The sequence below is a fragment of the Falco punctatus genome, assembly GCF_963210335.1.
Source record: "Falco punctatus genome assembly, chromosome: 9".
Lineage (NCBI taxonomy): Eukaryota > Metazoa > Chordata > Aves > Falconiformes > Falconidae > Falco > Falco punctatus.
Window position 1 is genome coordinate 18,835,295 of NC_137589.1, and position 27,803 is coordinate 18,863,097.

At 40.8% G+C, this 27,803-nt stretch overlaps 2 protein-coding genes across 7 annotated transcripts in view; both read left to right on the plus strand.

Annotated features, from left to right (window-relative positions):
* Positions 1 to 59: 59 nt before the first annotated feature.
* Positions 60 to 18,956, plus strand: SUPV3L1 (Suv3 like RNA helicase). Its single transcript, XM_080401318.1, has 15 exons — positions 60 to 390; positions 5,638 to 5,715; positions 6,033 to 6,140; positions 7,746 to 7,860; positions 8,440 to 8,608; positions 10,071 to 10,182; positions 10,467 to 10,544; positions 11,656 to 11,747; positions 12,670 to 12,850; positions 13,245 to 13,338; positions 13,993 to 14,212; positions 14,584 to 14,664; positions 16,171 to 16,347; positions 17,873 to 18,021; positions 18,407 to 18,956. The coding sequence occupies exons 1-15, from the start codon at positions 75 to 77 to the stop codon at positions 18,897 to 18,899; spliced, it is 2,463 nt and encodes an 820-aa protein (XP_080257444.1). The 5' UTR covers positions 60 to 74; the 3' UTR covers positions 18,900 to 18,956.
* Positions 18,957 to 19,109: 153 nt separating this feature from the next.
* Positions 19,110 to 27,803, plus strand: part of LOC308069270 (hexokinase HKDC1-like) — a 34,093-nt gene continuing 25,399 nt past the window's right edge. For 2 of the 6 annotated variants that reach the window (XR_013930329.1, XR_013930330.1), the window contains exon 1: positions 26,423 to 27,289. Coding sequence is in view for 4 of the 6 variants with exons in the window: in XM_080401300.1 (XP_080257426.1) it covers positions 27,185 to 27,289 (105 nt within the window). In the remaining 2 variants the exon portion in view is untranslated. Of the gene's footprint in view, positions 25,071 to 26,422; positions 27,290 to 27,803 lie in introns of those variants that run through there. The other 4 variants (XM_080401300.1, XM_080401301.1, XM_080401302.1 and 1 more) reach the window with 4 other exon arrangements.

The following is a 27,803-nucleotide window of genomic DNA, read 5'->3' on the forward strand; positions in this document are numbered from 1 at the left end:
GTGGCGGGACGGCGGCGCGGCACCTGTGACGCCACTTCCGGCTCCGCAGCCTCCGGGTGGGGGCGGGGCCGCGCATGCGCGCGGTGCTCGGGCGGTCGCGGCGCCGTGACGCGGGAGCCGCGCGCCGCTGCCCTTCGCTGCCGATGAGGCGGTGCGCGTGGCCGTTGCTGCGGCTCCCGGCGCGCGCGGGGCTCCTCCTCCGCCATGGGGGGGCCACCGCCCCCCGGCTGCGCCCCGCCGCCGCCGCATCCTCCTCCGCCTCCTCGAACGGCGGGGACGGCGCCTCCCGGGCCCCCGACACCTCCCTCTTCGTGCCCGTGCCGCTGAAGCCCGTTAGCGACGCGGCCGAGGAAGACGTGGGCGCCGAGCTCACGCGGCCCCTCGACAAGGGTGAGCGCGGGCGCCCGTGAGGCGGCGGCGGCGGGAAGGGGCGGTGGGGCCTCCCGCCCTCGTCCCGCCAGGGCCCAGGTGCGCGGCCCCCCGCCGGGGCCGGGGCCTCTCAAATGCTGAGGGGCAGCGGCGGGTCCCGCCGGGCGGCCTCCTGAGCCCCGGGCCGCCGCTCCGCCGGGCTGGGTGCGGGGGTTGCCTCCCTTGAGAGCGGGGGTCTTCCCGTGCGGCGTGTCCGAGCCGGGTAGCTGCTCGTGTCCGCCGAGGCGAAGGCGGGATGAAAGCTGTCGGGTGCGGTAGCGCCACCGTAGCGAGGTGTTGACCAAGGCCGGCCGTTAGGCGTGCCCTGTGCGGGGGAAAGATCTCTTGGCCTGGTTCCTCCGCTCCCTGTTATAACGCAGTGCTTGATGTGGGAGCAGGGCCCAGAGCTAAGCTGAAATCTTGTTGCATTCCAACACCGTAACTGCATCTGAACTTAGAAGTCTTCTCTGAGAAGTTTTCTCAAATACTGATGTTACCAACAGAAGCGCGTTGTCTGCATGTGTGTGTGGCTACGTCAGAATCGGGCAAAGCATTTAGTATTTCTAGTTATTGGCCATCGGTGTTAGAAACTGAAGTTTAATTTCCAGTTAGAACAGTGCAAGTCTGTTTGTGTATTCTTGGGTTTGCCCGTCTTAAAGTACGAGCAAGTAAATGCTAAGTGTAGATGTCTGTGTATCAATTGGGAAAGATCTGCTGAGCTATCTGCTTCAGTGCCCTCTGAGTTACGAGAGCTGCAGAGTATGTTGGAGGCAGAATAGGAGTTTGAACTTCAGCCTTTAAGTAAAATAACATCTTTCTCAGTGTCTCTCAATGTCTTTCTCTCTTACCTGTCTGCTGGGTATATATCCTGCCATTTTACTTGGCACATTAGTTTTTTGACATTTAAGTGGAAACGGAGAAGAAACTCCATGGTTTACCTTTAGATGCTCTACACTTGTGCTCTTTGATGTCTTTCCTTGTAATCATATCCCAAGAACCACTGAGTGAGTTGTAACTGCTTTTTCAGCATTTCCTTTTCTTTAATTATAAACCATACATCCTGTTCATTCTTCATCTGCGTTCAGTCTTCTGCTCAGGAAAGGTCTTACTTTACCTAGCTGTGCCAGCATGCCATCTTTAAAGACTTGATAAACAAGAAACAAGTTCTTGATTGTTTTGATATTTGGTGATCCCAAAGCATAGAGGGTGTAAATGGAAACTTTTTCTTCATATGGTCTCCTAATTAAGTGTTCTGATGGCATATTATTTGTATGAACTCCAGGTATAGGAAGCATGGGAAAATGATCCTAATTTCTTCAGAGCCCTCAAGAAAAGAACACCTGGTCCTGACATAAAAAGCCTAGCTGGAAGGAAAAATTTTAGACTGCTGTAATGCAAATAATGGTGGTGTTTTCAGACTTGTCCTTGAGTGTTGGCTTTATGTTATTACTGCATTTCTCGAGTGCCAATAAATGTGAATGGCGGCATTTTACTTGTACAATACTTGTGTAATTTCTCAGGTGAGTGGTTATGTTGGATGTCTTCAAAGGTACAGCTAAAATGCTCTGGGAAAATAAATATAGATTCCACTTGGTCTCTGCTAACTTGTTGAGAGAGAACAGATTGGCTAAAATTATTCATGTTCCCATAGGTGAAAATTAACTATCTCAGCCTCAAGTTCTTTCATGTGAGACTTGCAAGGAATACCAGCCAGGTGCACCAACATAGTGCTCCTCTGGCTTGTTGGCCTGTAGTGTGCTCTCTGTTATGCTGTCAGTAATTTTGTATTTTGAAACCCATTAATAAAGTTAAAGAGGAAACTGGATGAAACCTTCCTTAGCAAATGTCATCCATTTCTTTTTGTTTATGAAATAAAGTCTTCCTCTGCTTTCCCACCTCAGATTGTGAGCACACACAGTATTATACATGTTTTTTCAATATTTTGAATGAAGATGCTCTGTCAGATTCTGCTGTCAAATATTGAACTAGATTCAATAAAGAAAAATTTATATTTACAGGCTTTTTGAGTACAGCTTATGAAGAAACTTTGTTACTTACAGTGTGCATCATCTTAGCTTGTTACTTGCTGAAGTGAGACAGTGATCATATTTTTCACCCTAGTCAAACAGTACAATAGAAGCCCTTTCAGAAGCTTACTTTTGCAAAGCCAGTTTTGCAAAACCTTTATCACAAACCTGCTGCTTAATGGCCTGTGGTGCAGTTCATTCACTGCTGCATGTTTTCTAGGACTTTATAGGAAGTCCTTAGGAGTGGTGATGTATGCTTTCAATTTTGGTATATCAAGTAGGTCACAGTTAGCAGGAGCTTTGCTTTTGAGCTTTTCTTACAGAGATTATGGCAGAATTTGTCTTTCTCTAGCCTTTCATTGCTTTTACGTTAGTAATGTTCCTGGTACATTTGTGTGATGATGATGTCCTTGTTGTGAAAGGGCCAAACGCACGATGTTATGGGAAACAATAGAACAGTATGAAATTACCGTATGATGGAATGATTTAAGATGTAAGTAAGTAGGGGTTTACTAAAAACCCCTTGTATGATTGCCTTACTGAACAAGATAATTGTTGAGTGACAAGGTAACACTAACACATTTTAGTGAAATATCTAAGGAGCAGTTATGAAAAAAAAACGAAGGAAAAAAGAATAGGTGTTAAACTTAGGAGAGTGAAAAGGAACAAAAGGTCCGCTCATGCATGTAGTATCAAAAGAAAGAAGCGTAAAGAGCAATGAGAGAAGATGGGAATGTAGTAAAGGTAGGTGATCTGCTATCAGTACAGGGAGAGAAAGATTGGTACCTGGCTTCATGATCTTAAGTGCTGGGCCTGAATGTTGCCAAGTCACTGGGCAGCACAGATTAGGTTTGGTTTGACTGTGGGCCTTCTGGTATGGAGATGATCCATTATCCATTTTGAAGTAAATGCAAACAGAAATCTACTGTATGAAAGGTCAGTACTTTGTGCCACGTGGCTTCACAGAATCCTTGAAATGGTTGTTGATTTGGAGCCCTAATGCTCAGTTGTCATTGAATGTCAATTCTGTGGCTTCGGTTGTCAGACCATAGGGCTGTGCTTACTGGCAAGAAGCGTAAGCTAGAAAAGATGAGATACTGTCAGCAATTCATGTGTCAGAAACAGGAGGTGCCTGAACGAGTGGATTAGTTAGATGCACAAGGTCACTTGGACTGGACAATAGAGATCTAATAGTCATGGAGAAATTTTAAAATAAAGCTATTCAGCTTCCCCAGTGGTAGCATACAGCCTTACTGAAATGGACTGCTGTCATCTCAGGTGCAGGAAGATGGTTGAAAAGTCTTCCTGCAAATAGGGCTGAAACCTCTAAATGAATTTAATACATCGGAGGCTAACTGCATATTTTCTGAACTTAACCATAGAGTCAGGGCATCTTCTTGCACAGAACCTTAACAAATGCTGCTGAGAAGTCAGAGTGATTGAGGACTAAGAGCTAAAATACTATTCTAGAATGAGGAAATGGAAAAGAAAGGGAAATCTTAGGAGTGAATGGTAATAAAAGGGTAATGATAGAGGCAGGAGACAGATCTCCTGAGCATGTATCCTGATTGCTAGCTGTTGCTATAGGAATAGTTATTACTATGTGCAGTTAGATTAAACTAATGTGGGCCTGTCTTGTTGGACTGCAATGCCAGCTTTGTTTTGTTTTGATACACCTTACTGTTAAGACAAGTACTGTGCTTAGGAAGGTTCATGACCTTGAACGTTGAGGGCTGCCACGATCTGAATGTCACGTTGCCTTGGATAGTAACAAATATTCTGGCATTGACCTTTTCATCTTGTAGTAAGGCCAGTAGGCTGTGAATTTAGCTGTATGGCTGATGATGTGTTAGCTGTTGTAACTTCCCTGTACTTTCTTTTAGTGGTGTTTTCCAATCTGTCGTTAATTTCTGGGCTCTTAAACATTTTGTGATGAGAGTGTGGATGCCTGTGTAGTAAGCCTAAAGCCTGCTGACAATCTTGCTTAGTTACCTTTCTGAACATTTCAAACTGTAAGTTAATCCATTAATAGACTACCGCAATCATACATGCGATATGGGATGTAGCCACTGCTCTTGTGCTTCTGGCTTTGCCTGCAGTTGAACTTTGCCATATTCTTGTCACCTGGTGATTTTCATTGTGCGAAGTGGGCTATCTGTGTTGTAGAGTACAGGTTTTTTTAGAAAGAGAGGCAATCTTTCAATAATTTAAGGTTGTTCTTGTGGAAAGCTTTCCATGTCATGGCAGAGAATTCAGAGAGTTTCAGAGCTAGTTGCAGAGAGCAGAGCTTGGCAGTGTTGTGTGCAGTGACTTGTGCTGGCAAACCGGAGGAGTATTGCATTATGTATCCATCTTAGCATTATATAATATAGGGTTTGTAGACTTGAGTTTTATGAATAGTGTAAATTTATGAGTAGATGCTCATGATATTTGCTAGATTTTTGTGATTTTCTGATCTGCTGTGGATGGAGAGGGGACATGTTTTTGGCATTGTGATTTAAATAACAGCTAAATTCAGAGTGTACATTAGTAAATACAGTTCTGTTGCAACGCTGAACTTGCCTTTTAAGGGAGAGAAAGGATTTATTAATAACTTTAGAATTAGAGATTTTATACAAACAAATTTGTGATATATATTGAGAAACTTTGGTGAGTTTTCTTCTTCTCTCCTTCATTTAACCTGAGAAATAGGAAGAATACTACATCTGGTTTGCCTGATCTTTCTGGAGAGTGTGTCTTGGTAGCAGTGTGGTGGCAAGAAGATCTCTCAGGGTGTTTAGTAAAAGCTGTCACCGAGTAGTTTAAGCAGATTTACTTTTCACATTAAAATGTGCTGTTTTCTGATAGGTCCTGATAAAAATCAAACAAAACCCACCCCAAATCCTTAATTACGTTGTTCCATAACATCTTGGCTATGGGTTACCACCTTTATGCTTTTCTGTCAAGTACCAGGGAGAGTGTCTCAAATACTGACCTCATCTTCATGGCAGTTCTTACACTGCTGCAGTTTAAGATTATCCTTTTCCCCAGTAGACTCAGTCGCTGATTGTGTTTAATTTAGGGAAAGATCATTTGAGTTTGTTCAGTATGGCATGGATTCCTTCTCTCCAGAGCAAGGAGGCTATGAGCCATGATTTTTGGGCCAGGAGAATGTGATTTAATTTTGAGCAAACTAAAATAAAATGTTACTCTGTTTCTACAGGTGAAGTTCTAAAAAACTTAAATAAGTTCTACAAAAGAAAAGAAATCCAAAGACTGGGAGTGGAAAATGGATTAGATGGTAAGAAAATGTTCACAGATCTTTTTTTTTTTTTTTTTTTTTTTTTATGTGGAATGTGTTTTTATTCATTACAATGTTAAGTAGATCTGATCTTTTCTGGGTCTCACAACACTGCTTGTTTAAGTTTTCTCTGCCACTCAGTTCAAATAACCTTTATATTTACTTGTAATATCTCATATTAATGTATAGGTTTTCCATGGACTACTTCAGAGGTTTTTTGTGTGTTTACACATATGAGTTTGTGATCCCAGTGACATACACATATGAGTTTGTGATCCCAGTGACATTCACTATTCTTTTTTTTTTTTTTTCTCTAGCTCGCCTGTTTCACCAAGCATTTATAAGCTTTAGGAAGTATATCATGGAATCCAGTTCTGTGAGTGCTGATTTGCATATTATTCTCAATGATATATGCTGTGGTGCAGGCAAGTATCTGGAGTGCTTGTAATATAAAATAAGCAAATTTTTTTTGTGTTTTTGACCTGAATGCTTACCTAGGTACCTGTGGACCCCCCTGCTGTGCTGTAAAAGAGGTTAAAAATTTGTGCCTGTCCTTTGGGGTGTTCTGTCATTAAGTCTTCTGAAGTGGAAACAAGAGAGGTGGAGGTCTTAGCAAGAAGCAGTCTGTTGTTTTATGGCATTTATTCATTGCTGAAATGAAAACAGTACTGTTCCATTTATTCCTCTCTTAAAAATTCAGTAGTCACTAGGGGGCACTTTGAGAGCTTTCTCCTGGCAGGTGGCTTTAAGTACTTGGGAGTACAGCTCTGTGACTATGCTTTGTTTCCCTGTGGCACTAATAGAAGTCAGTGTTGTTTGCTTGCTTAGTGCATCATGTGTTGTAACTAACAGCACTTTACTAAAGAGGTGTTGCTAGCTGATAACAGCAGAAACGGCCTCCTCCACAATTTGGGCTGCAGAACTTTGGCATACTGTGTGTGTTTTTAATGATGGCAGTTTAAAGGTTACAGTGGCCATTAGTTTTGCCATAAAATGTAAATATCTAGATTTTAAATGTTTACTGTCTTAGGATATTTAAAATGTCTTTTTATATGATTGTGCATAAAGTCTCCTATGCGATTTCCTCACTTCCACTCCTTATTTACTTTATATATGAACATTGTTTATGTATGCCTTAAAGCTCACATATGTAGGAATGTAAAGGGTCATTTATTGTGGTGGTTTTGAAGATTTTTCAGTTGAGTTTTTCTTGTCCAAAGATGATAAATGAAAATACTACAGTTTTTAAGTTCTTCAGATTTTTTACAATAATTTTGATTCATGGAATACTAAATCGCTATTGAAAAAACCACCACCAACAACAAACCAACAACACTGCTTTTGGTTGTGTGTTTGTGTGCTTGATAATAACAGTTTTTTAGATCCAGATGGGTCTTTGAAGTACTGTGAGTGCTGGGTCATTGGCGTGTGACCTAAAATGAGATCTTTAAAGCCACGTGTCTACTCTGCAAACATTCAGACGAGTGAATATGGATGTCTCTTCTGAGCTGATTTTTCTTTTCTCACCTAGGTATTGGAGACTGACAATTTTGAATCAGCATCCCAAGTCTTAGTAGCTTAGGGAAGCTGCAAACTATTCTGTTTTTCTTTATTTGTAAAAGCATTTTAGAAGCTTTTATTTTATTTTATTCCAAGGCAGCATATGAATTTAGGAAGAAAAGGCTAAAATCTTCTTGGGACAGAAAAGCAATTTCTCATCCATTTTTTCCATAGCTTCTCATCTTGTTTAGAAGTTCTGTAGACATGTAGGCTAACCAGGGTGAATATACTTAAATGAGACTTTAAAAAAAATTTAAATATATACTATTGTGTTTGTATTGCATTGCTTAATGAGTCCATGTACTCATGTTAATTTACTTTTCTGCCATTGAGATAATTATTGAACTTTGTAGAGAGCCAGAAGTCAAAAGAATTGCGTAAGTGTGTGGTGGAAGTAGTAGATTTTTTTTTTTAAAGTTTATTGTGAAGATACACACCTTCAAACTTTCTTAAAAGGCTTTGTCTTCTAGGTCACGTGGATGATCTCTTTCCATTTTTCCTGAGGCATGCAAAGCAGATCTTTCCAATGCTGGACTGTATGGATGATCTGCGCAAGATTAGTGATTTAAGATTGCCACCCAACTGGTCAGTGTGTTTTAAGTTGTTGCAGTATTTTCTTTTCTTAGTGTCATAGAATTTCATACTCTGTGGACTTAAGCTTTATGATGTATAATTGCACTGTATTTTCAGTTCCATTTCTCTGTTTTTACAATAATTTGTGTCAGGAACTCTTATCTTTGTTATAAGATATGTAGCAATCAATTAAAAGGAAAGTAAGATTATATCAGCTATGAAAATCGCTGGGTTGGTATTGCCTTTCCAGAAAGTTGTCTTCTGGCTGTATCTGTTTGGGAGGTAGCATGCCAGAGCGTTAAAATGGTAATATACCCAAGGAGAGAGACCGCAGTAATGAGAATTATTTTAAGCACACTGTATGAGTTCCACTCTAAATCTTTGAAAGCATTGTATGATTTAGAAGATGAATCTATAAGACATTGTAACCTCTTTATATTGTCTCTATTTAAGCACTTGGTCTTTCTGCTTTCAACACACATTAAAAAGTCTATTAATATGTAAAAGTTTAAGCTAATTTGCAATTTCCCCCGAGTACCAGGAACACTAGATAAATGTTCAACAGATCTGCTTTTTTTGTGTATGTTTTAGGTATCCAGATGCCAGGGCTATTCAGCGAAAGATAATATTCCATGCTGGTCCTACAAACAGTGGAAAAACTTACCATGCTATCCAGAGATTTTTGTCAGCAAAATCTGCAATATACTGTGGTCCACTAAAACTGCTGGCTCATGAGATCTTCCAAAAGAGTAATGACGCTGTCAGTATGTTATATTAATTACCTACATCCTTAGTACTGGAACACTCATGAATTTTGTGAAGTACTGTAGTTGCTTAAGGTAGTTGATGAAGCAGTGTGCTTGAATGGGTGCTTTTGCTTTGCAGTAGTGTCAGCTCATTGAATACCAGTTGTGCATTTGTGCTTTAGGTGTGCAGAATGGAACATCACTCTCCCCGAAGTATGTGCTATGCAATCATCCCTGTAACCTGCCTCCATTTTCCTGTAATGTTTTGCTCCCTGGGTTTAGCCAGGTTCTAGTATTAGCTTTTTCAGTGTGGAAACCATGGCTTCTTTTGCCCATGACCTTTATTTTAGCTTGTACTCAAGGAGTTACCCTTGCTTAACTCCCCTCAACCTTCTGCTTTTATGTTTAAATATATTTCACTCAACTATCTAATAAAAAGTTCTGCAGGTTCAGATGTGTTGAGTTGAAGAGCAGTGTCCTGTATCAGGTCCCTAGTGGAAGCTTTCATTAGTACTTTCCTTTTATAGCTTCTAGCATCTTTTTGAGAGCTCCTCACCAGTGTGTTTCCAGCTGCACAGAACCACGCCAGTTCTGAAGCTGTACAGTAACATATCACGTTAATGCAGCATAGTGTGTATGTACAGTAGTGTTTACCAAATGATGTGATTTCCTTTTTTTTTAAGTCTTTGATTTAGCGTGTTTGTAGTTCCTATTATTGGTTTATCAAAGTAATATGTCAGAAAGATTAGCTTGTCCTAGGAGATACCTGTAATGTGTACCATGTAGTGAATGTGGATACCATGTAGGCATGTTCCTTCTTAGTAGCTACCGCATTTTTTTTCCCATGTATTCAGTGAGTGTGAGGACTTTTCACTTGGCAGCTCATGGATCATATGCAGCCCTTGAGGCTTAAACAGGGCGTCCTGCGTGGCTCTGCAGGTGGCTTAGGTATGGAAGGAGCAGCCATCTGCCTGAGATTTGGCAAGTGTAGAGCTGACAGAGTGTGGTGGCCCCTGCTGTCTTGCACAGCTAGTCTTCATGAACTCTTGCTGTGTGAGTGTAAGGCAGCAGGTAACACACCCAACAGGGCAATCCCCAAATGAACTGCAAAAGGCTGGAGCTTGCAAGGCTCCTTCACTGCTGGGCCTTGCTTTATGAGCCTCTTGTGCTGCAGCTCTTGTGACAGTTCTTCTGTTGCAGATGTGATAGCTCTGAAGTGCTCAGAGGTTGCATAATCTCCTTGCCAGGCATAGGAGAGAGTATCTAATTACAGATACTACCTCTTCATTGTACCCTTTAGTCGGATAGGACTTAAATACAAAGCACAAGTCTCAGAAGGCTGAGTAGTTATTTTCGGGATAGCTTCCATTATACTGTTTTAGAGCCAGTTTAAGAAACTGATTTTTTTTTTCCCCTTTGAAAAGGGGATTCTGTTATATTGAAGAAACTTAACATGAGTTTTCTGAATTCATTTAGAATGTGCCATGTGACTTGGTGACAGGAGAAGAGCGTGTGTATGCCAATGAAGATGCCAGACAAGCTCCTCATATTGCTTGTACCATTGAAATGTGCAGCACTAATACGCCTTGTATGTATACATAATTGTTTCAGTCATATCTATGGTATCTTTATGTGTATTATTGCTTGGACTCTGAAGTGGCTGAACTATTCCTTTTCACTTATTTGAACAATTTCTGAACTATGTTAGAGCAGTTAATAAAACCTGAATCATCTCAGAATAGCTTTTTGGTCATAGAGGGTTCACTTGATTTGAGTAATCTGTTTTAGAAAGCCTTCTAGTTCCTTCCTGTGTTGTATTGCTGTTATAGATGCTCTTCCTTAGTGCATCATATTTTGCTTTTTTGTTTTAAGATGAGGTTGCTGTGATTGATGAAATTCAGATGATCAGAGATCCTGCCAGAGGGTGGGCTTGGACAAGAGCCATTCTAGGTAAGTTTTTTTGTGTTGACAATGAACTAATTTAATGTGACTATGAATGGCACACTACATTCAAGCTTAGCAGTCACTATATTCATGAGTGGTTACAATATATAATGCAAAATAAAAGTGTTTTTTCTTGATATGTCTTCTCACAGCAAGTTAGAGATACTCTGCCTCAAAGGATTTGTCTGTATGGCAGCAATATACCTCTCATATTTTACTTACTATTTTTGTAAAATTTTATGCTCTTTGAGTTACACAGATGCCTCTTTTAGTTTTGCTTCCTTGGATGATATGGAATCTTTCTGTTGTTACACTGTGCTGTCCTTTTGCATTGATTGTTTTCTAGAAACCTTGCTTTTTTCTGTTCAATTAAAACAACACAGTTTTTCACAGATTTTGTTATGAAGAGATACTGTTAAATGTATGGCAACATGATAAACAATAAATATTTTATAGTGTTAATTTCAAATTATAGCTCATTTTATAGAGATGCATTGATCTGTAAATTCTTAGAAGAATGCTTCTTTCAATAATTTTAGCATTTTTCAAGGGGAATTTTTTAAACTTTTTTCCTGAGATTTTGAACAGAAGTTTGAAATCTTATTGACCCGCCCCCCTGTTTCCCCCACCCTTCCCTTCACTGCTTTGGATGCTAAGTTTAACAGGGTAATTTTCACTGTTCTCCTATATCCTATTTTTTTCCATTTTTCTATTCTGGCTCCACATTCATAATTTTAGAAGGTCACGCAGAAAACAAAGCTCTTCAGTTCTGCTATGGTTTGTTTTGGTAGTTAATAATACATTAATAGTAAAGAAAACATACTCAAAGCTTTGCTCCATTTGTTCAGTGGTTGAGGGTACCTCTTGCTTTGGCTGAGATGGTGCAAGAAGATATTAACTGCTCTGATTGTTATACTGGTAGATTTCCAAGCATCACTTGCTGGTATGAGAGCAAGAGCAGCTCTAAGGAAGTAGTGTATTGTGGGAGGTGAAATACGGTCCTTGTTGATGTGTTTAGCAAGCAAAGTATGATTCTTGGGTCACAGAAGTCAGCTAAAGCTACTGTTGTCTATAAATATGTAACATTTTGCATTTTATTTCACTGGATCTTGTTCAGGACTGTGTGCAGAAGAAATCCACGTTTGTGGGGAAGCTGCTGCTATTGACTTGGTGACAGAGCTCATGTACACGACAGGGGAAGAAGTTGAAGTAAGCTTTTTTAATTCTGTAAAGTTCTGAACAGATCAGGTTCCTCTTGCTGGAAAACAGGCAAAAATTTAGGGTCTTTAGTGGGTTGATCAAAGTTGTTCTTGCAGGCATTCTTGTTAAAATGCTTCTCAATTCCTCTAAACCAAAGGAGACATTACAAAGTTGTTTCTTCTTCCTTTTTTTATTTTTTTTTTAGTGCTGTTATTTTGCTTAAAGAAGGTAAGTGCTTTGCTGAGTCCCCTCAGGGAATGCTACAGCTGTTCAGGATCTTTCTTTACAGTTCTGTTCTTCTTGGAGGGCACAGTACCCTCATGTTTGCTGAGGTTGCTGGATCTGTTGATAGTTATTCTCCATATGGTGAGGAAGGGACATAAAGCTAACACCTCCAGAAGAAAGTGATTGAAAGATCTCTGAAACCAAACTTTACTGTCATAAATATTTTTTTTTTTCCTTGGGAAGACTCCTTTGTGAAGGGTATTTAAAAACATAAAATTTAGTGCTAAGGAAGTCCAGCCTGCATGATTTCATGGTGAATTAACTGTAGCTTTGTATATCTGTGCGTGGTGGGGTGTGTAGTTCTGAAAGGGGACCAGTTACAGCATTCAGATGATTGAAAACAGGAATAATTTCTTGATAGAATTGCTACGCAGACTGTATACTTCTTTTCTTGAATCTAGTTTACATGTAAAAACGTATAGTTCTTCTGTTTCTTGAAAAGGCCATATAGTTTGCAGCTTGGGAAGTGCTGCAGTTATGCAAATGCATAAGGTGTATGTCAGCTTCTCACCATTAATTATCCCTTCAGGACTGTGAGAGGTCCCTCAGTGTTACAATCAATTGTGATGATAACCATGCTGGCTGATATTCCACAGGGATTTTTCTTTTAAAAACATACTATCTTTGAAAACTCCTTTGATTCTAGGTCCGAAACTACAAGAGACTCACTCCTCTTACTGTCCTGGATTATGCCTTAGAATCTTTAGATAACCTCCGTCCTGGGGACTGCATTGTCTGTTTCAGTAAGAATGACATTTATTCTATCAGTCGACAGATTGAAGCCAGAGGATTAGAATGTGCTGTCATATATGGCAGTCTGCCACCAGGTAAAGCACTGTTCTATTTATTTTAAAGGGAACATTCTGCTTCTTGCCACTTTCTTAAAAAAACTTAGAATTAAGCAATACAATTATTCCTATTTTTGCGTCTCTGTATAGTTAATCAACTTTCATAGACTAGTGCTTTAATCTTGGGATTAGACCTTTATTATGTACTTAATATTGATTTTCAGATAGATGTAATTAAATGAGGTCCATCCACAGCTCTGGGAATGATGTAAATCCCTCCTGCCCCCTTCCCTCAACAACAGCCAAATACCAATCAAATACCAATTATTTTTTTTCCCTCAGCCTATTATAAAGGCATGGGGCTTAGTGATACATTGTCTTTGTTTTGTAAGAAGAGTTTGCTATTGTGAAGTGTTTTGTCATTCTGTTTTAGGAACAAAACTTGAACAGGCAAAGAAATTCAATGATCCCGATGATCCATGCAAAATTTTAGTTGCTACAGATGCAATTGGAATGGGACTCAATTTGTAAGTACTTGGAGCAGGTTATGGTGCAATTATTTTTTTCTTTGGGTGTGATACCTGCATTAATATCCTCACTTGCTTCTCCCCAGTTTGACTAATATGGCTAGATATCTGCTATGTCTAGATAACACAGTACATAAGTTTTTAATTTTGAAGTACTGTTCAATTTGATTGGGTAGAACTAAGCATTAATTTAAAAACCGATTCTAAGAATTAAATGGCTCACTTGGCCTAATTCTGTGTGATAGTAGGCACTGTTAAGATCCTTTTGATTCACTGGAGTCGGATATGCTAGGTTGTCAGAGTATTAGTCTCTTGCATTTCTGAAACACAGGGTAACTTCAGTCCAGTTTCAGATGTATTTTGTTTCTGAAGATGATGCAGTCACATTGCTGTAAACTGCTGAGGCAGATGAGGAGTGGATTGGGACCCTATTAGAACACAGTTGTTGTGTGTGTGGGTAATGATTCTCCTGCAATTAACCGGAAAACTTACGCTTCCCTTTTGAATATGCTGTGTCCATAAGTAGTGTTTGTGGTCCCTTACTGTACAGAGGGACAAAAAGCTCAAAAATTTTTTTCATTCTTCTGTAGTAGGTTGTATATTGGAAACAGTCTGCAAAAAAGGATTCCTCTTTGGTTTTTTAAAATATTTCAGGTGTATAAGAAGAATAATTTTTAACTCTATAGTAAAGCCAACTATCAATGAGAAGGGAGAAAAGGAAATAGACTCCATTACAACTTCTCAGGCTCTACAAATTGCTGGGAGAGCTGGGCGTTACGGCTCATCCTTCAAACAAGGAGAAGTCACTACAATGCATCGTGATGACCTTGTGCAGCTGAAGGAAATTTTGAATGAGCCTGTGCGCCCTGTGAAGGTGAGAGGCCCAGTACCTCGTTTGTACAGATGTGCTCTGGAGCTGTTTTACTATGGTCTGATACCAAATTATTTTTCCTTGTGTCCGTTTACCAGTAAGTAATAAAAATGGGTTGTGTCATGCAGAAGTGACTTGAATATCTGTCCCATTTGGAGGCTTGCGATATGTCATTTATGTTGAAGCTGCGCTTTTAAGGGTTAAAAGCTCAAACACAAAAGTTCTTAAGTTCTAGGTAGATGTGGTAAATAAATTGGACTCTGTGGGGTGCTTTGGTTTCTTGCATTTTGTCTTTCTGTATGTTGTTTCTGATGCACTAACTCTATAACAATATTGAGAATTAATGGAAATTTTTTTCTTTATTTTCCCTTTAGGCAGCTGGCCTACATCCTACTCCTGAGCAGATAGAAATGTTTGCTTACCACCTCCCTGATGCCACTCTATCCAATCTAATTGTAAGAATTATCAAAATATTATCTTCTGCTTTAAAAACTTAAGCATCGCTTATAGTCACTGCTTTTGTATGAACATGCACTTTGGGAACCTAACAGTCAGCCTTGTGTGTATCTTTTATCAGTTGGATTCTTCTATCTACTGCAGCAGTGACTGCAAATACCATTAGAATGCTTAACTCTTCTGTGTTATAATAAACTTGAAAGCTGTCAAAGCATGTAAATATGCTTATGTGTGTTGAAGAATGTGCAACAACCTTTCTCATTTCACCTTTCCTGTATTTTAAATGTAGACTTCTTGGTCTGAGGCTGAAAATACTAGAGGTTGACATTTTGATAAATTTATTTGAAAATTCCTGGGAAACTGTGCTAGTTGTATCAGATTTCTCTACATCTGAGAGCTACTTGATTTTTTTTCCTGTTTCTGTGGACTTTATGATAAACCAGTGCATACTTTACTTTGAGGGAACAGATTTTGTGGAATCTACTTGATCTCATCATTAGCTGAATAGGAGAGTTTTTAGAAGTGCCTAAACCTTTTAAAGTAGAAGTTAATCTTCCAATGCTGTATTTAAAAAATAGTGTCACGGTTTTTAGTACACTGAGAAATTCTTAGCAGCTTTCATTAATTTAAATGTGTATTATTGTTCTCTGCTGACGTGCTGTTATGTAGCACAGTGTAGGGTTTCTGACCTCAAGATAAAAGATTATACTTGGAGATCTCCTGGAAGACTTAGGCTGGTAGGGTAACAGCACATCTTTAAAATTTCACTGTTGAGAATTTCTGGACTAGCATGGAAATGTGAATATAAAAACCCGGTATTAGTATTGATCTCTTAAGTATTCAGTCACATATTTAATTAAGAAGCTCAGGGTTTCTTTAAATATCTTTTGAAAAATCTTTCCAAGATTTACACTAGAGAAATAATTTTGGGTGCCAAAAAAATTTCCCCTGTGATGTGCAGTGGCAGCTCTTGTTTCTCCAAAACTTGGATAGGTTTCAGGTATTATTTGAAGCCTTCTATTACAATACTGTATTTATCTTGTGATTTCTTTCTTCCTAAAATAGATCTGTTCTTGACATTGAGCTAAAAGTACCTCAATTATTGCATTTTATGTTGTAAAGTTAGCTTTTTGGGTCAGGTAAGTGCCAAACCTGGAACAAGTTCTAAACATAGTAGTAAGTGGTTCCTGTGGTGGTGGTCTTTGTAACTAAAATGTACACTTCCAGAACACTGTATTTATTACTTAGAAGGCTAATTGAAAATGCTTAAATAAAGCAGTGTGTTATGTCTTCTTTGACTCTGTCGTAGAGAATTTAATGACAATCCTGTTAAAAGAGGAGAGGGAACTCTCCTGCCCTGTTACTGTGGTCAAATTTGATATTTTTAGCTGTTCTTTCAGTGTAATTAGCCTTTGAAACAATAAATAATTTTTTTGTTTGGTAATACAAAGTTTAACAGCCCTCTGCTGTAATAACATCCTCTTCATTTGGTTATATTTTCACAGGATATTTTTGTGAGTCTCTCACAAGTCGATGGGCTTTATTTTGTCTGCAATATTGATGACTTTAAATTTCTAGCAGATATGATTCAGCACATTCCACTAAACTTGCGATCACGATATGTCTTCTGCACTGCACCCTTGAACAGAAAAGAGCCTTTTGTGTGTACCATGTTGTTGAAGGTCAGTCACTTTTTTCATCCAAAAGATGTGGTATTTATATGAGAGAGAAAGTGGGTCTTGATGCATTGAGACTGTATCAAGGTGCTATATTTATTGTGGGTTTTGCCATTAGATAATTTGAGAGGATTCTTAAAGTGCTCACAGGTAGTAATATAAAATAGCTGGAGATGTTTTGGGTTTTTTTATTGCATTTTTCACTGTTTTTATTGGCCAAAGCTTATAACCTCTGAGAACCAGTTCTCATTTTGTGATGTAAAGTTTGGATACTTTTTCTGCTGTTTGCCTCAGAGAACCTTACCTGCTTGCTTTGCAGGTGATCTTTGAACTGAAAGAGATCAGAATTGTGTTACGTAGACATGTGCACTGTTAAGCTTTACACTACAGTGTGTTTAAAAGTTATCCTTAAAAACTAAGATAACACTGCTTACTGCTTGTCAATGAAAGAAAAGAATGTGGGGTTAAATGTGGTTGCTGATGTTATAATACAGTTACATAGAATTAAAACCTGAGTGCTGTAAGTTGCTCTCAGAATTATGTCATTTCACTTTTCAGACCTGGATGAACTGTTTTCCGCTGTGCCCCTGGAGTGATTATTTTGAGGAATTTGTAGTCAGCCGATTTAAGTTTTTCAGGATTAATAATTCTGTTTGAGACTGTTACTTTGTTAGACAGTGTTGCCTTTGTCCCCTTTTAGAGACTGCATTAAACATTTTTAATAAAGCAGAATAAAAATAGAACTGATATGTGCCCTTGTGTCACAGACATTAGACTTGCTTTTCAGAAATGGCTAATAATGTTCTTTAGAAATTGAGTGATTGGAGTTGAAAAAAGATGTGCTTCATTAAAAAAATGCTTATCATTCAGATCCCAAGTAATGAAGGTGCAGAGGAGCATAATGTCATGTCAGAGGGATGTTGTGAATGCCTGTGAATTTAAGCCCCGTTCCTTGTCAAAAAAACTCTGGTATCAGCCAGTTAAGAAGCACTTAAGTCATCCAATGCCTCTGAAAATTTTAAATGTAAATCTTATTTGGTTTGTTTATCTGTTAGTAAAAGAGCTGAGATGTCTAGTTTTCAGAAGGGCTGATTTCTAGTGCAGATTAATCTGTTTGCATTGTGAACAGTGTGTTTCCTAAGTCAGGGAACACATGTAACATTTTCTCAACCCTGGAGATTTTGAAACAAGATAATGAACAGAATAGGTGCGCAAGAAGAAAAAAAGACAAAGTCCATCTGCTTTGCTGAGTGAAATCATATGTCTTCAGTGTTACTCTTTTCTGGATAGCTCTATACTTCTGTTGCTTAACTCTATGCATGGCCCATGGACAAATAGTGTTAATGAGGCCCTGAAAAGGAGAGGTGATTCCTATGTTGAGTAATTAAGTAAAGGAATGTGTGGTATTTGGGCTGTGTAAAACAAAGCACATATTTTTCTGGAGTATTGTGTGTACAGACCCAAGGGAATTTAACTAATTTAGGATTTCTTCCTTCCTAATTGAGGACTTTGCTGAATCTTTGTTTTTCAGTTTGCAAGACAGTTCAGTAGAAATGAGCCTCTGACATTTGACTGGCTCTGTCGGCACACCAAATGGCCATTAGCTGCTCCAAAGAACATCAAAGAACTTGTACACCTTGAAGCTGTTCATGATGTTTTTGACCTCTATCTGTGGTTAAGGTATTGTCTTTGTGCTTGAAAATTATTGTTATTTTTTCCTAATATTTGTGACTTACAGTCCTAGAAAAACAGCGTCTTCTAGCCCGTGTGCATGTGGTGGGCTCCTTTAGCCCTTTAGAGGATCCTGACAAATGCAAATGTAGCTATGTTGTGGGAGCAGTCATGGGTTCTGCGGAGAACATTTTGTGACTGACAGAAATTTAGAAACAAGGTGGTCCTGGACTGGAGCAGCTGAAATGCCACTTAAAATACAGTGGCCTTCCCATGCAACATGTAATATTTTATTTTTTTTTTTTTACTTTACATAGTACATATCTCATTTTTGTCCCAGTCAGCAGTCTTTTAATGAAAAGGTTTAATTGTGTGTTGTTTTGCCTCTCTTCAGTTACCGCTTCATGGATATGTTCCCTGATGCTGTCCTTGTAAGGGAAGTTCAGAAAAAACTAGATGACATTATACAAGTTGGTGTCTGCAACATCACAAAGCTGATCCGAGCATCACAATCTGCAGCTGCTCCTGGCACAGCAGACGTGTCAGAAGACTTTCCCCTTTCAAGGACTAAGAGGAATACCAGGGCGATTTCAGACCGTCATGGTGCAAAATCCACAGAGGCACACTCTGTTGCAGTGGAGGTTCCAGGAGAAAGAAGAGCAAAGAACTTGAAAGCCTATCAGTCTGCTACAAGGCAGGAGGATCTGAAAAGCTATGGACATGGATCTCTTGCCAACAGATTGCTGCGTGAAGGACTTCTAACACAAGAAATGCTAAGACAGCTGGAGAGTGAGTGGCAGGATCAGCACAGGAATGGTAGATATGGCCTTGGTTCAAAAAGAGGTGATCAGAATAGTTCAAAGGAAATGGGGAAAAAGAAAAAATAGAGCCATGTCCTAATTCTCTTTAGTTTTTATTCATGAAATAAAATACTATTTTAATAACTTCTTTGGCATTTCATGTCTACAATGCTGCAGCGCCTTGATGTTTCTCCTTCTCCTGTGATGTTATGTGAAGCACTTGGAGAAATGGACTCTTAAAAGCTCAGAGGCCATAAATTTGCTTTTACCAGTCAGCTGTACACTGGTTCAATCATGTGTCCAGCATAAGTCTATGATCCACTGCTATGTGACAATTTGAACTTGATGTCTTCTTGCAAATTACCCTCACATTGTTAATAAACATCAGATATTTCACTAGTAATGAATTAGCTACTCATTTGATCCCTTCCCAAAGGGCAGACTTTAACAGATAATGAGCAAGTAATGAACAACCTGGCAGGAAATTGGGTCAGAGTGGTGATAGGAGTCATGCACCTCTAACCTGTGTCCTGTGAAAATGTAGAAGGAGGCAGAAAAGCATTTGTGTTAATGTGTTGTGGAACGATGAAATTCTGGCCACAGGAATTTTTGAGTAAATTCCAATCCTGTCATCTGAGGGATAATTACTGAAACAAAGCAAAATCTGTCTTTGCTCTTTAACTTGTATTCTTTCTCCAGGAAAAGCTCGTCACACTGATTCAGGCAAAGTGGAGGGGGGAGGCATGGGGAGGAGGTGTTAGGGGCATAGGTATAATCAATTTACTTTTGAGAACTTCAAATATCTGTTTCTCCTTGACTTTTTCTAATTTGTTTCATACAAATAATTTTATTCTGTTGCACTTCATAGATTTTTTTTTTTGCTTCACATGCCAGTTTGTTTCTGATACCTGAATTTTGAGAGGAGACATACAATATTTTACTTAAGTTCATATAACAGCTTATAGTTTAAGTAGCAGCTTGTGGGTTGATATTTGTGCCAGTAATATTTCCACATACCTATTTTATTGTGGCTATCATCAGCTGGAAAAGTTAGGTGTTTACCACCTGGCGGAAGGTTTAATTTGTTGGAACTAAGTTCTCAGGAACAGGAGTTTTTTTCCTGATGCAGTGTCACTGAATAACATTGAAGGCAGTGCACCACCAGGCTATGCCTCTTTCGTACACATGCAGATGCTCTGTCATTAGTTTTTATTGTGAGCAGCTTTAAGGTATGCTTTTGAGCTCCCAGTTAGGGATACTGGAGAGTGGAAATAATTGGGTGCCGAAACTGCTGTGTATTCAGAGAAATGGGTTTCAGCATAGGATGTGTTACCTGGGGTTGCCTGAGGAGAATAATGCTGCAGCAACCATATTTCAGAGGTTGGCTATATACACGTCTGCAGATCCTGCTTGCGTTAGTGTTGGGATACTTGTAAAAGCCAGGTTGAATTTCACTGTTTCAAATACCTGACTTTCTAAAATGATCAACCACATATTTTTGCAGGTTGAAAGTTTGTTCCGAGTCCTCTTTGCTTCCTCCTAGTATCAATCCTTTAAGCTGCTGTTAGAAACAAGTATGCAGCAGTTTGAATAATGTTTTAAACAGCTGTTTTCAGCGTATTTCATGTGCTCTTTCCCCATTATTTACTAAAAAGCAAGCAGTGCGTAAATGTTTCTAGTCCACATGATCTCCTGCTGATTTCAGTACCAGGCTGGTAGGGAGGGAAAATTTTAAGTCCTTGCCCTGCAAAGCCCCATTTTTCTTTCCTCCTCCAATAAAAACCAAGCAGCTATATATGTGCAGCAATGACCATATGAATGTTGTGAATTTTCTGCTTTGCAGATGAGTAATTCTGCTTTGCTCTCTCAGAGTCCTGACAGCCACTGCTTAACAGCAACATGACTTGCAGAGAATGTGAACTTGCAATTAACCCTTACAAATTTATTCCATTTAGTACTATTCAAATAGGCTTTGTGATGTGGATTATGTGATTGACTGGTATCAGTTGCCTCCTTGTGTCTTTAGCACTTGACAGACTCGAAGGGAAGTCGTAGTTGCTCGAGCTTGCAGACGGGTATTGACAGCATGCATTTGCCCACTTACCTCTTGGACTGGGCTCCTCGCTGAATCTGCAAACCACTGTTTAAAACTACGCTTGTGGAAGAACAGCTCCTGTTTTCTCTCCCCCAGTGGTGTGGGACTGGGTTGCAGGAGACCCACTTTGCTACTGTAGTCTGTTTTGATAAATTTATCCTTTAATTGTATGCTAATCTGCATACTAGTGTGTATTTTTGAGTAAGGAGAGAGTGGCTGGGACTTTGGGGTATAAGCCAGCCTTGTGTTTGAGCACCAGGCCTTGCAATAAGGAAGCTAAATGACTATAAGCATTCTTTTTTGTATTTTGCTGAGATTAGCACTTGGCTTAACTCATTGCTTGTTTCCATAGTGACTCCATAGTAACTGTTTTAAGAGCTCTGAAGTTTATTCAGGCGTTTCCAGGCTGACTTTTTATGAAAGTTTTCTTTTCTTCTGAGCTAATGGTGTGGCTGTCATTGACTCCCATTAGAATGGCTGCCAAATTGGTCCCATGTGGTACAATCCGGACTGGTGTGGTGCAGAGCTATGCCAGCTGCACGTTTTTAACGTGCCCTGTGCAAGCAAGCCTCTGGGGGAGGACTGAGTGGCCTCTTGCTCTTCATGGGGCTGTGCTGAAACTTTTTCATTTAAAACAACTTCAACAATATTGTTCACTTGATCTAGGAACCACATTTGCAAAACTGTTTATTTCAGGTGTTCAGATTTCCAAACTAATTTCAAACATTAAAGTTGCAGATGTTTGGTAGTTTATTGATTTCACAATTTAATTTTTTTGTGTTTATTTGTTATGCTTCAAATGTAAAATGCTGATTGTAACAGCACTACTTGGTAAAAGTCTTCTTTCTCTTAAGCCAATGCTTTTCTGTCTGTGCTGTCTCCATCTCTTCTAAATAATGCCTATTCTTGGAGTGGATTTTCCTGTCAGTCCCCTCATCTCATGTTCAGCCTGATGTTGCCCTAAGATGGGTATATGCAGGACAAAGGTGGAGACCCCTTTCTGTTCTGAGTTTTGATGAACTTGTGGGAATGTAATGGGGAACAAAGCTGCTGCTACTGGGAGGGGAAACGTGTTCTAAGAGTTGGTCTTGGAAGCATAAGCTATAACAAAGAAGGATTTCTCTTGATAACTTGCCTGTAGCCTTGCCCACTGACTCCTTGTTAAGCGGGGTGCCAGACTCAGCAACCAGTGTTGCCACTGCCTTTGATACCTCACCATAGATGCATTTCTCTAGCAATAAAATGCTTATTAATATGGTACCTTTTTCAGGAGGTAACTGGTGCCTGTTTAGTTGCTGTACTCAACATTTGTCTGACTTTTCCCACTGTATCTGTGAGCTCCTTTTCTCTGCAGGCCTTTGACTGCGAGGCTGTGGGAGGCAGGTGGGCTACGTGAGCACCAGCCTCCTCAGGATTTTCCATTGTACCTTGAGACAGTGTTTGGAGGGAGAACTGCAGGAGAAGAAAGTGGAGAGAGGGGTATTGTAACTTTGAAGTCTTGTTGGCTCTTGCAAAGGGGGAATGGTTTGTGGCTGTAGTTGGGTATAACTCTAACAAAGGGAAAAACCAACATTGCCTGAAGCCTCTGAGCTGCGTGCAGTTGGAGCTGATCTGTTCACTTGGTCCTGGATTGTTTCTTCTGTACTGGCCAGAATATGTACAAAATGGCTGTAACATATTTGGGTATTGGGCCCTCAGTGCATTGAACCACTGTCTGTGTGGAAATGAGCTAATGTCTTGTCTTGTCCTGCACAACAGCCTGACTGAAGCTAGGGTGCACCAGGGATGAGCGAACAAGTTATGCAGTGATTCTGACATGTCAGGTATTTAACAGAGCTTGCTGCCAGTTTAGGAACGTTTAGATCTTTGAGACCCTTTCCAGCTGCATCCGTTAGAGAAAGAAAGAAAAGAGAGAATGAAAAATAAATCTACTGTATTACAGACACAATAAGCTCTGGATCAAAGTGGGATGGAGCTTGAAAGGTGATGTTTTCAATTTTGCTGGCCAGAGGGGTTGTGACTCGGATGGCATGGGTAAACAATGAGGAAAGAGACAGTCCCTCTGGGAGTCAGTGTCTGACTTAACGAGCCAGCAGTTATTAAAAGATGAATACAGGACAAGTGAACCGTGCTTTCTGGCTGGTAGTGTGGCTTTTTTTCTTCTTTCTTTTCTCCCTTTCTCTTGAAGATCAAAGGCCTAATTTTAGAACAAGCCCTATTTATGGACTGTTCAGCCACTCTGTCTGCTTTGCTCTTGTTCTAGAATAGTGGAAATAAATAGAGCTGGCAGGATCTCCCAGCATCCAGAGCTCATCCTGATGCAAGGTTGGGGCAGGGGGCGAGGGCAGAAAAAGACCTCAACCTTTCCTAGCAGAGGTTCTCTATAATGTGTCTCTGCAGAGGGAGTTCCCTTCCCCTCCTCAGCTCTTTCAGTCTTTCCTGGTGATCACAGGCTGAAAAAATGTAACCTGTGACTGCTCCTGATGTTCAACAGAGCTGTCTCCTGATCCATGCCTTCATGGCATGCTGTAGCTGCCAGGAATGGGCAGAGTCCTCTTTCTGAGACTGGTGCAGAGTATAGAGTTGAGTGGTGTTTTGTGTGTCTGTGGATTATACTCCTGTTCATGCAGCCCAGCATGATGATCAACTGTACTTTTTTTACAATAGCAGGAGATTGTTGGGTCCGCTTCAGGCTATGAATTGATACAGCCTGAGATCCTTTTCTGCTAACTGGCAGCTTCTGACCTGCTCTGGATCTGTGTAGACAATTTTCTACTTCTGCTTAGTAGTTCTTTGTGTTTCCTCCCATTACTTGGCAATCCCTCCGCTTCCCATCTCCCTTTTTCCCCCCTGCCCCGAGGCTGTTTTTCTAATTTAGCAAACTAATTTTTAATTGTAATCCTGTTATGCAAAATTTTGGGTGGCAATTGTCTGCCAGTGCAGTAAGTACACTCAGTGCCAGCTGAAATACTGAACAATAATGGGGGAAACACCGAGTGTCTGTGTGGTTTGAGAGTGAGTCTCTGTAATTACCCTATGAGGATGCCCGCCCCCCTTTTTTTTTCTTTCTTTTCTTTTTTGTTTCTCTCCTTTGTTTCACCCAGTTTCCTTCGGGTGATGTTTTCATTGTCCATATCGCTTGATACAGTAACAAAATCCTGGAAACACTTGTTTATTCAGAATGAACTTTGGAGAGTAATAGTTACAAGGCTGTCAGATTCAGCTGTGATGGTGTAAGGAAGCTGCTCCTGCTGTAGGCACTCTGTGCTGCCTGTTAAGAGTGTTTATCAAGGCAGTCAAATGTCAGTACTGTTGGCTGCCAGGTAAATCTGTTCCCTTCCCAGGTTTTGCAATACCGAGGATCTGCATTGGTCTGAAACTTTGTCTTCACGGGAGGTGAAGGGAGAATATTCTGTACAAAACCTCTCTGCTGGAAATTGTGCAAGAGGTGTTTCAGCTGGGGGCAGGGGTCTGTGTGTCTCTTTTCTCCTTTACACGGCTGAAGCTTAATTGGAAAAAAGCTGCAGATAAGGGTACACTGTGTAGTACCAGAGTGGAGTTCATTCATGCAGAAGAGCTCGTCTTGCAAGTGGGAGTGCTGAGCAGAAGGAAGAAACCTCCTAAAATCGTCTCTTAACTTTCCAGACACCCTGCAGCACTTTGTTGCACTCTGTGCTGGTGGGAGCTGGTCAGCCCCCCAGGAATGAAGCGGGGCAAAGCAGGGCAGGCTGCATAGCAACTACATTGCGAAGTGGTAACAATTCCCAAGTGGGGCAGTTACAAAATCGATTTTTCTCCCCTTCAGCTTGGCAGCTCTCCAGGTGCCTGCTCTGGCACAATGAAGTGTGTAGCTGGGGAGGGAGGGACTTTGGGTTGATGGAGGGGGGTGATACAAAGAGACAGAAGTTTAATCGTTGAACTGATCACACTGGATGGATTTATTTCTGGACTCAATTTCCCAGGAACTCCACTATATCACCCTGGGGGAAATGCTTCAGCTGAAGTTTCTCTAGCTCCAGCTTCGTGAGTAAAAGACCTGTCGCTTTGGAGTTACTCACAGCAGCTCTGTCACTACTGACTCATCCATCTGCTTCAAGAAAATGTTTGCTGTCCACTTGATAGCTTTCCATTTCACAAAGCTTAAAGAAGATCAAATAAAAAAGGTAAGATGCAGCCTTAGCTGATTTCTATTTTGAGAACTGCGTTACTCAGGTACTGTGGAGTCTGCAGTACATAATGCAGACTAGATGATGGCTTTATCTACTGAAGTCATACAGCCGAATGGGGTAAGAAGTATTTGGACCCTAAACCATCTGATGAGTGTGAAAATATGTCTGGTTAGTGCTTTTCCCTGCACAATTATAAGTTCTCTTCCAGTAATGGAGCAGATGATCTTCGGTAGGGAAGAATGGTGTTTAAACTTTGTCTGGCATGGGGTGGTGTAGTCCAGAGGGCAGAAAGGAACCTCTTGCTGAATTGTTTTGCGAGTGTAGTGTGAAGAATGGGGTTTCTAAAGCTGTGTAGGAATCAGTCACTCATGTTGTAGCAGGAGTACAGAAGACTCCTGGGGTCCTTGGGCCAGGTCTTCTGGGACTCGAGGCAGTTCCAACTTGTGTTGGTGTGGGAGAAGTGCCTATGCCTCCTCTCTGGTTGTTCAGATCTGGCTGATCACTCTGATATTTGTAGGCATGACCTTTAATTACAGTAGGAAAAGCTCAAGGTGGCCAAGACCTTTAATTACAGTAGGAAAAGCTCAAGGTGGCCCAGATCTGAAGCCACCGGTACTGGGAGTGAGCTATCTAATGGTTGCTCTTCCTTGATCTACTTTCATGGCCATGCTGTAATGGGTTTTTGGCTTTCAATCATAAGACCACGTGGGACCTGTAAGCTTCTTGGGTCAGACATGTAAGCTTCTTGGTTTCTAGACATGTCCCCAGCGGGTCCTCTGTTCTCTTGGTGTCTCTTGGTGTTCTCTTAAGTGCTTTGTGGTGCCCATTGCTGCCAGGCTCTGTCCTGTTTGTTTTCCAGCCAGCTGGAGGCAGGGCTGTCTGCAGATGCATGGCAGTGCGGGAGATCCAAAGTCCTGTTGGGTAGATCCACCTGCACCGCTGAGCTCTCATCCACAAAGCGAGCAACACTGGGTTGCCTTCTCTGCGCCCTTGCTTAGACATGGAGTGGCTTGTTCTTTGGTGGGGTTTTTCCAACTAATTCTGCCTTGAAAAGAAGTGTTCCAGGAGAGGTCCTGGTATCTGAACAATCAGATGTCTGTGACTCTGTCCCTCAGTCATAGCCCTTTTATCCCCAGGGTTTAATATGATCAGAAGGGGCCCCCAATGCCCTTTTCTTGAGTGGGGATCTGACCTAAGGTCTTTCATTTAGACAGCAGTATTTCTTCTTACTTTTTACTAAGAAAGGGGGAGACCTTGTGGAGCAGTGCTTGGGTGGAGTGGGCTCTTTAGAGAAGCATCCAGAGTGTAGTTGAGGGAGGACTTCCCTGAGGTGAGGACTTCCCTGAAGTGAGGACAGTGGAGGGGAAGGGGCAGAGGTATTCTGGCAAAGCCATTTAAAAAAATTAAGTTTTTCTGCTAGATACAAACTAGCCCTGCCTGAAGGTAAGGAACCACATGCTCTTTAGAATTCTCTTTTAAGAAGCCCAGGGTAGGTTGTATGGAGCAGAGTTGATTTCTCCCTAATTAGTAAGAAGGAATGCCTTCCCACCTCTCCCTCCCCAGGCTTATTTGCTCTCTGGTGGCAATAACAAGAGCCCCCCTGCCATGAAGACAATGCTGTTCCCATAATTGAGGCAAGACACTTGAAAACAAGGACTGTCCTTGCGCGGTGGGAGGGAGGCAGCGAGACAGAGCGTTGCACAGCCTGGCCGTTCCTGTGTTTACAAGCAAATGGTATGTGAACAGGCCCTTGCTCTGGTTGTAAATCAGGCTAGATAGTCAGCAGGCTCTCCTGGGCTCTGACTTATCTGGTTCCTCAGAGAGGATTGTATCCTCCGGCGGTTTTAGGTGAACAGGGTGGGAATGCAATTTCTATGGGGAACAGGGAGCTAGTGCATGTTCTCTGCAGACAGGTATGGTCACTTTTATTACTGTTTAGGTTTTTTTTTTCCACGGGGACTTCTGGCACAAGGTTGTCTGGGTCTGTGTGAGAGTGCATGAGTGTGGTACGTTTCCAGTCTTTTATTATTATTATTTTTTTTAAATTTTAATTTTGGTATGCCCAAAAAAGCAGTGCTGGTGCTTGGGGTGGTGGATCCTACACAGTGATGGGGACTCGAAAAAGCCTTGGAAGAAATCAAGCGCTTGTGCAAATGAGAGCTACAAAGAAAGATTTAAATAATGGCCTTTTCAAGGCACACCTGTATCCAAAGGTAGCTGCTGCTCATTGCTAATTGCATCTTGTAGTTTAAGACTTTCTCCTCTGTGTGTATATGTTTTGCTGTTAGACAAGTGCTGGAGTTACTTTCAGGGTCCTGGCTCTTTCAGGTAGGTCATTGCTGAACATCGGTTAAAATGAGAATGTGAATAGGTAATTAGTTTGTGCCTCACTAATACAGGTGGCCAGTCCAAATTTGAAGAGGACGATTTATCTACATCCTGCATTCTCCTCTGTTTAAACAATGCTACTTTTTAAATCTTGCCTTATTGCTGGTGGAACTTGTTTTGTGCGTGTTCTCCCACAACCCTCTAGGCTTCCATATGTAAATAGGACTGATGAAATGCTCTGAACCGATAAAGCAGCTTAATAATATAGCCCGTGGTGCAAGAGCCGAGTGTCTGTACTAGCAAAGCATCGGAAGCTGTCCCGCCTCTGCCCTACCTACTGCTCTCTGGCCCTGCATCTTATGTTGTGGGGAGTAGGATGTTAACACAGATTACCTTTCA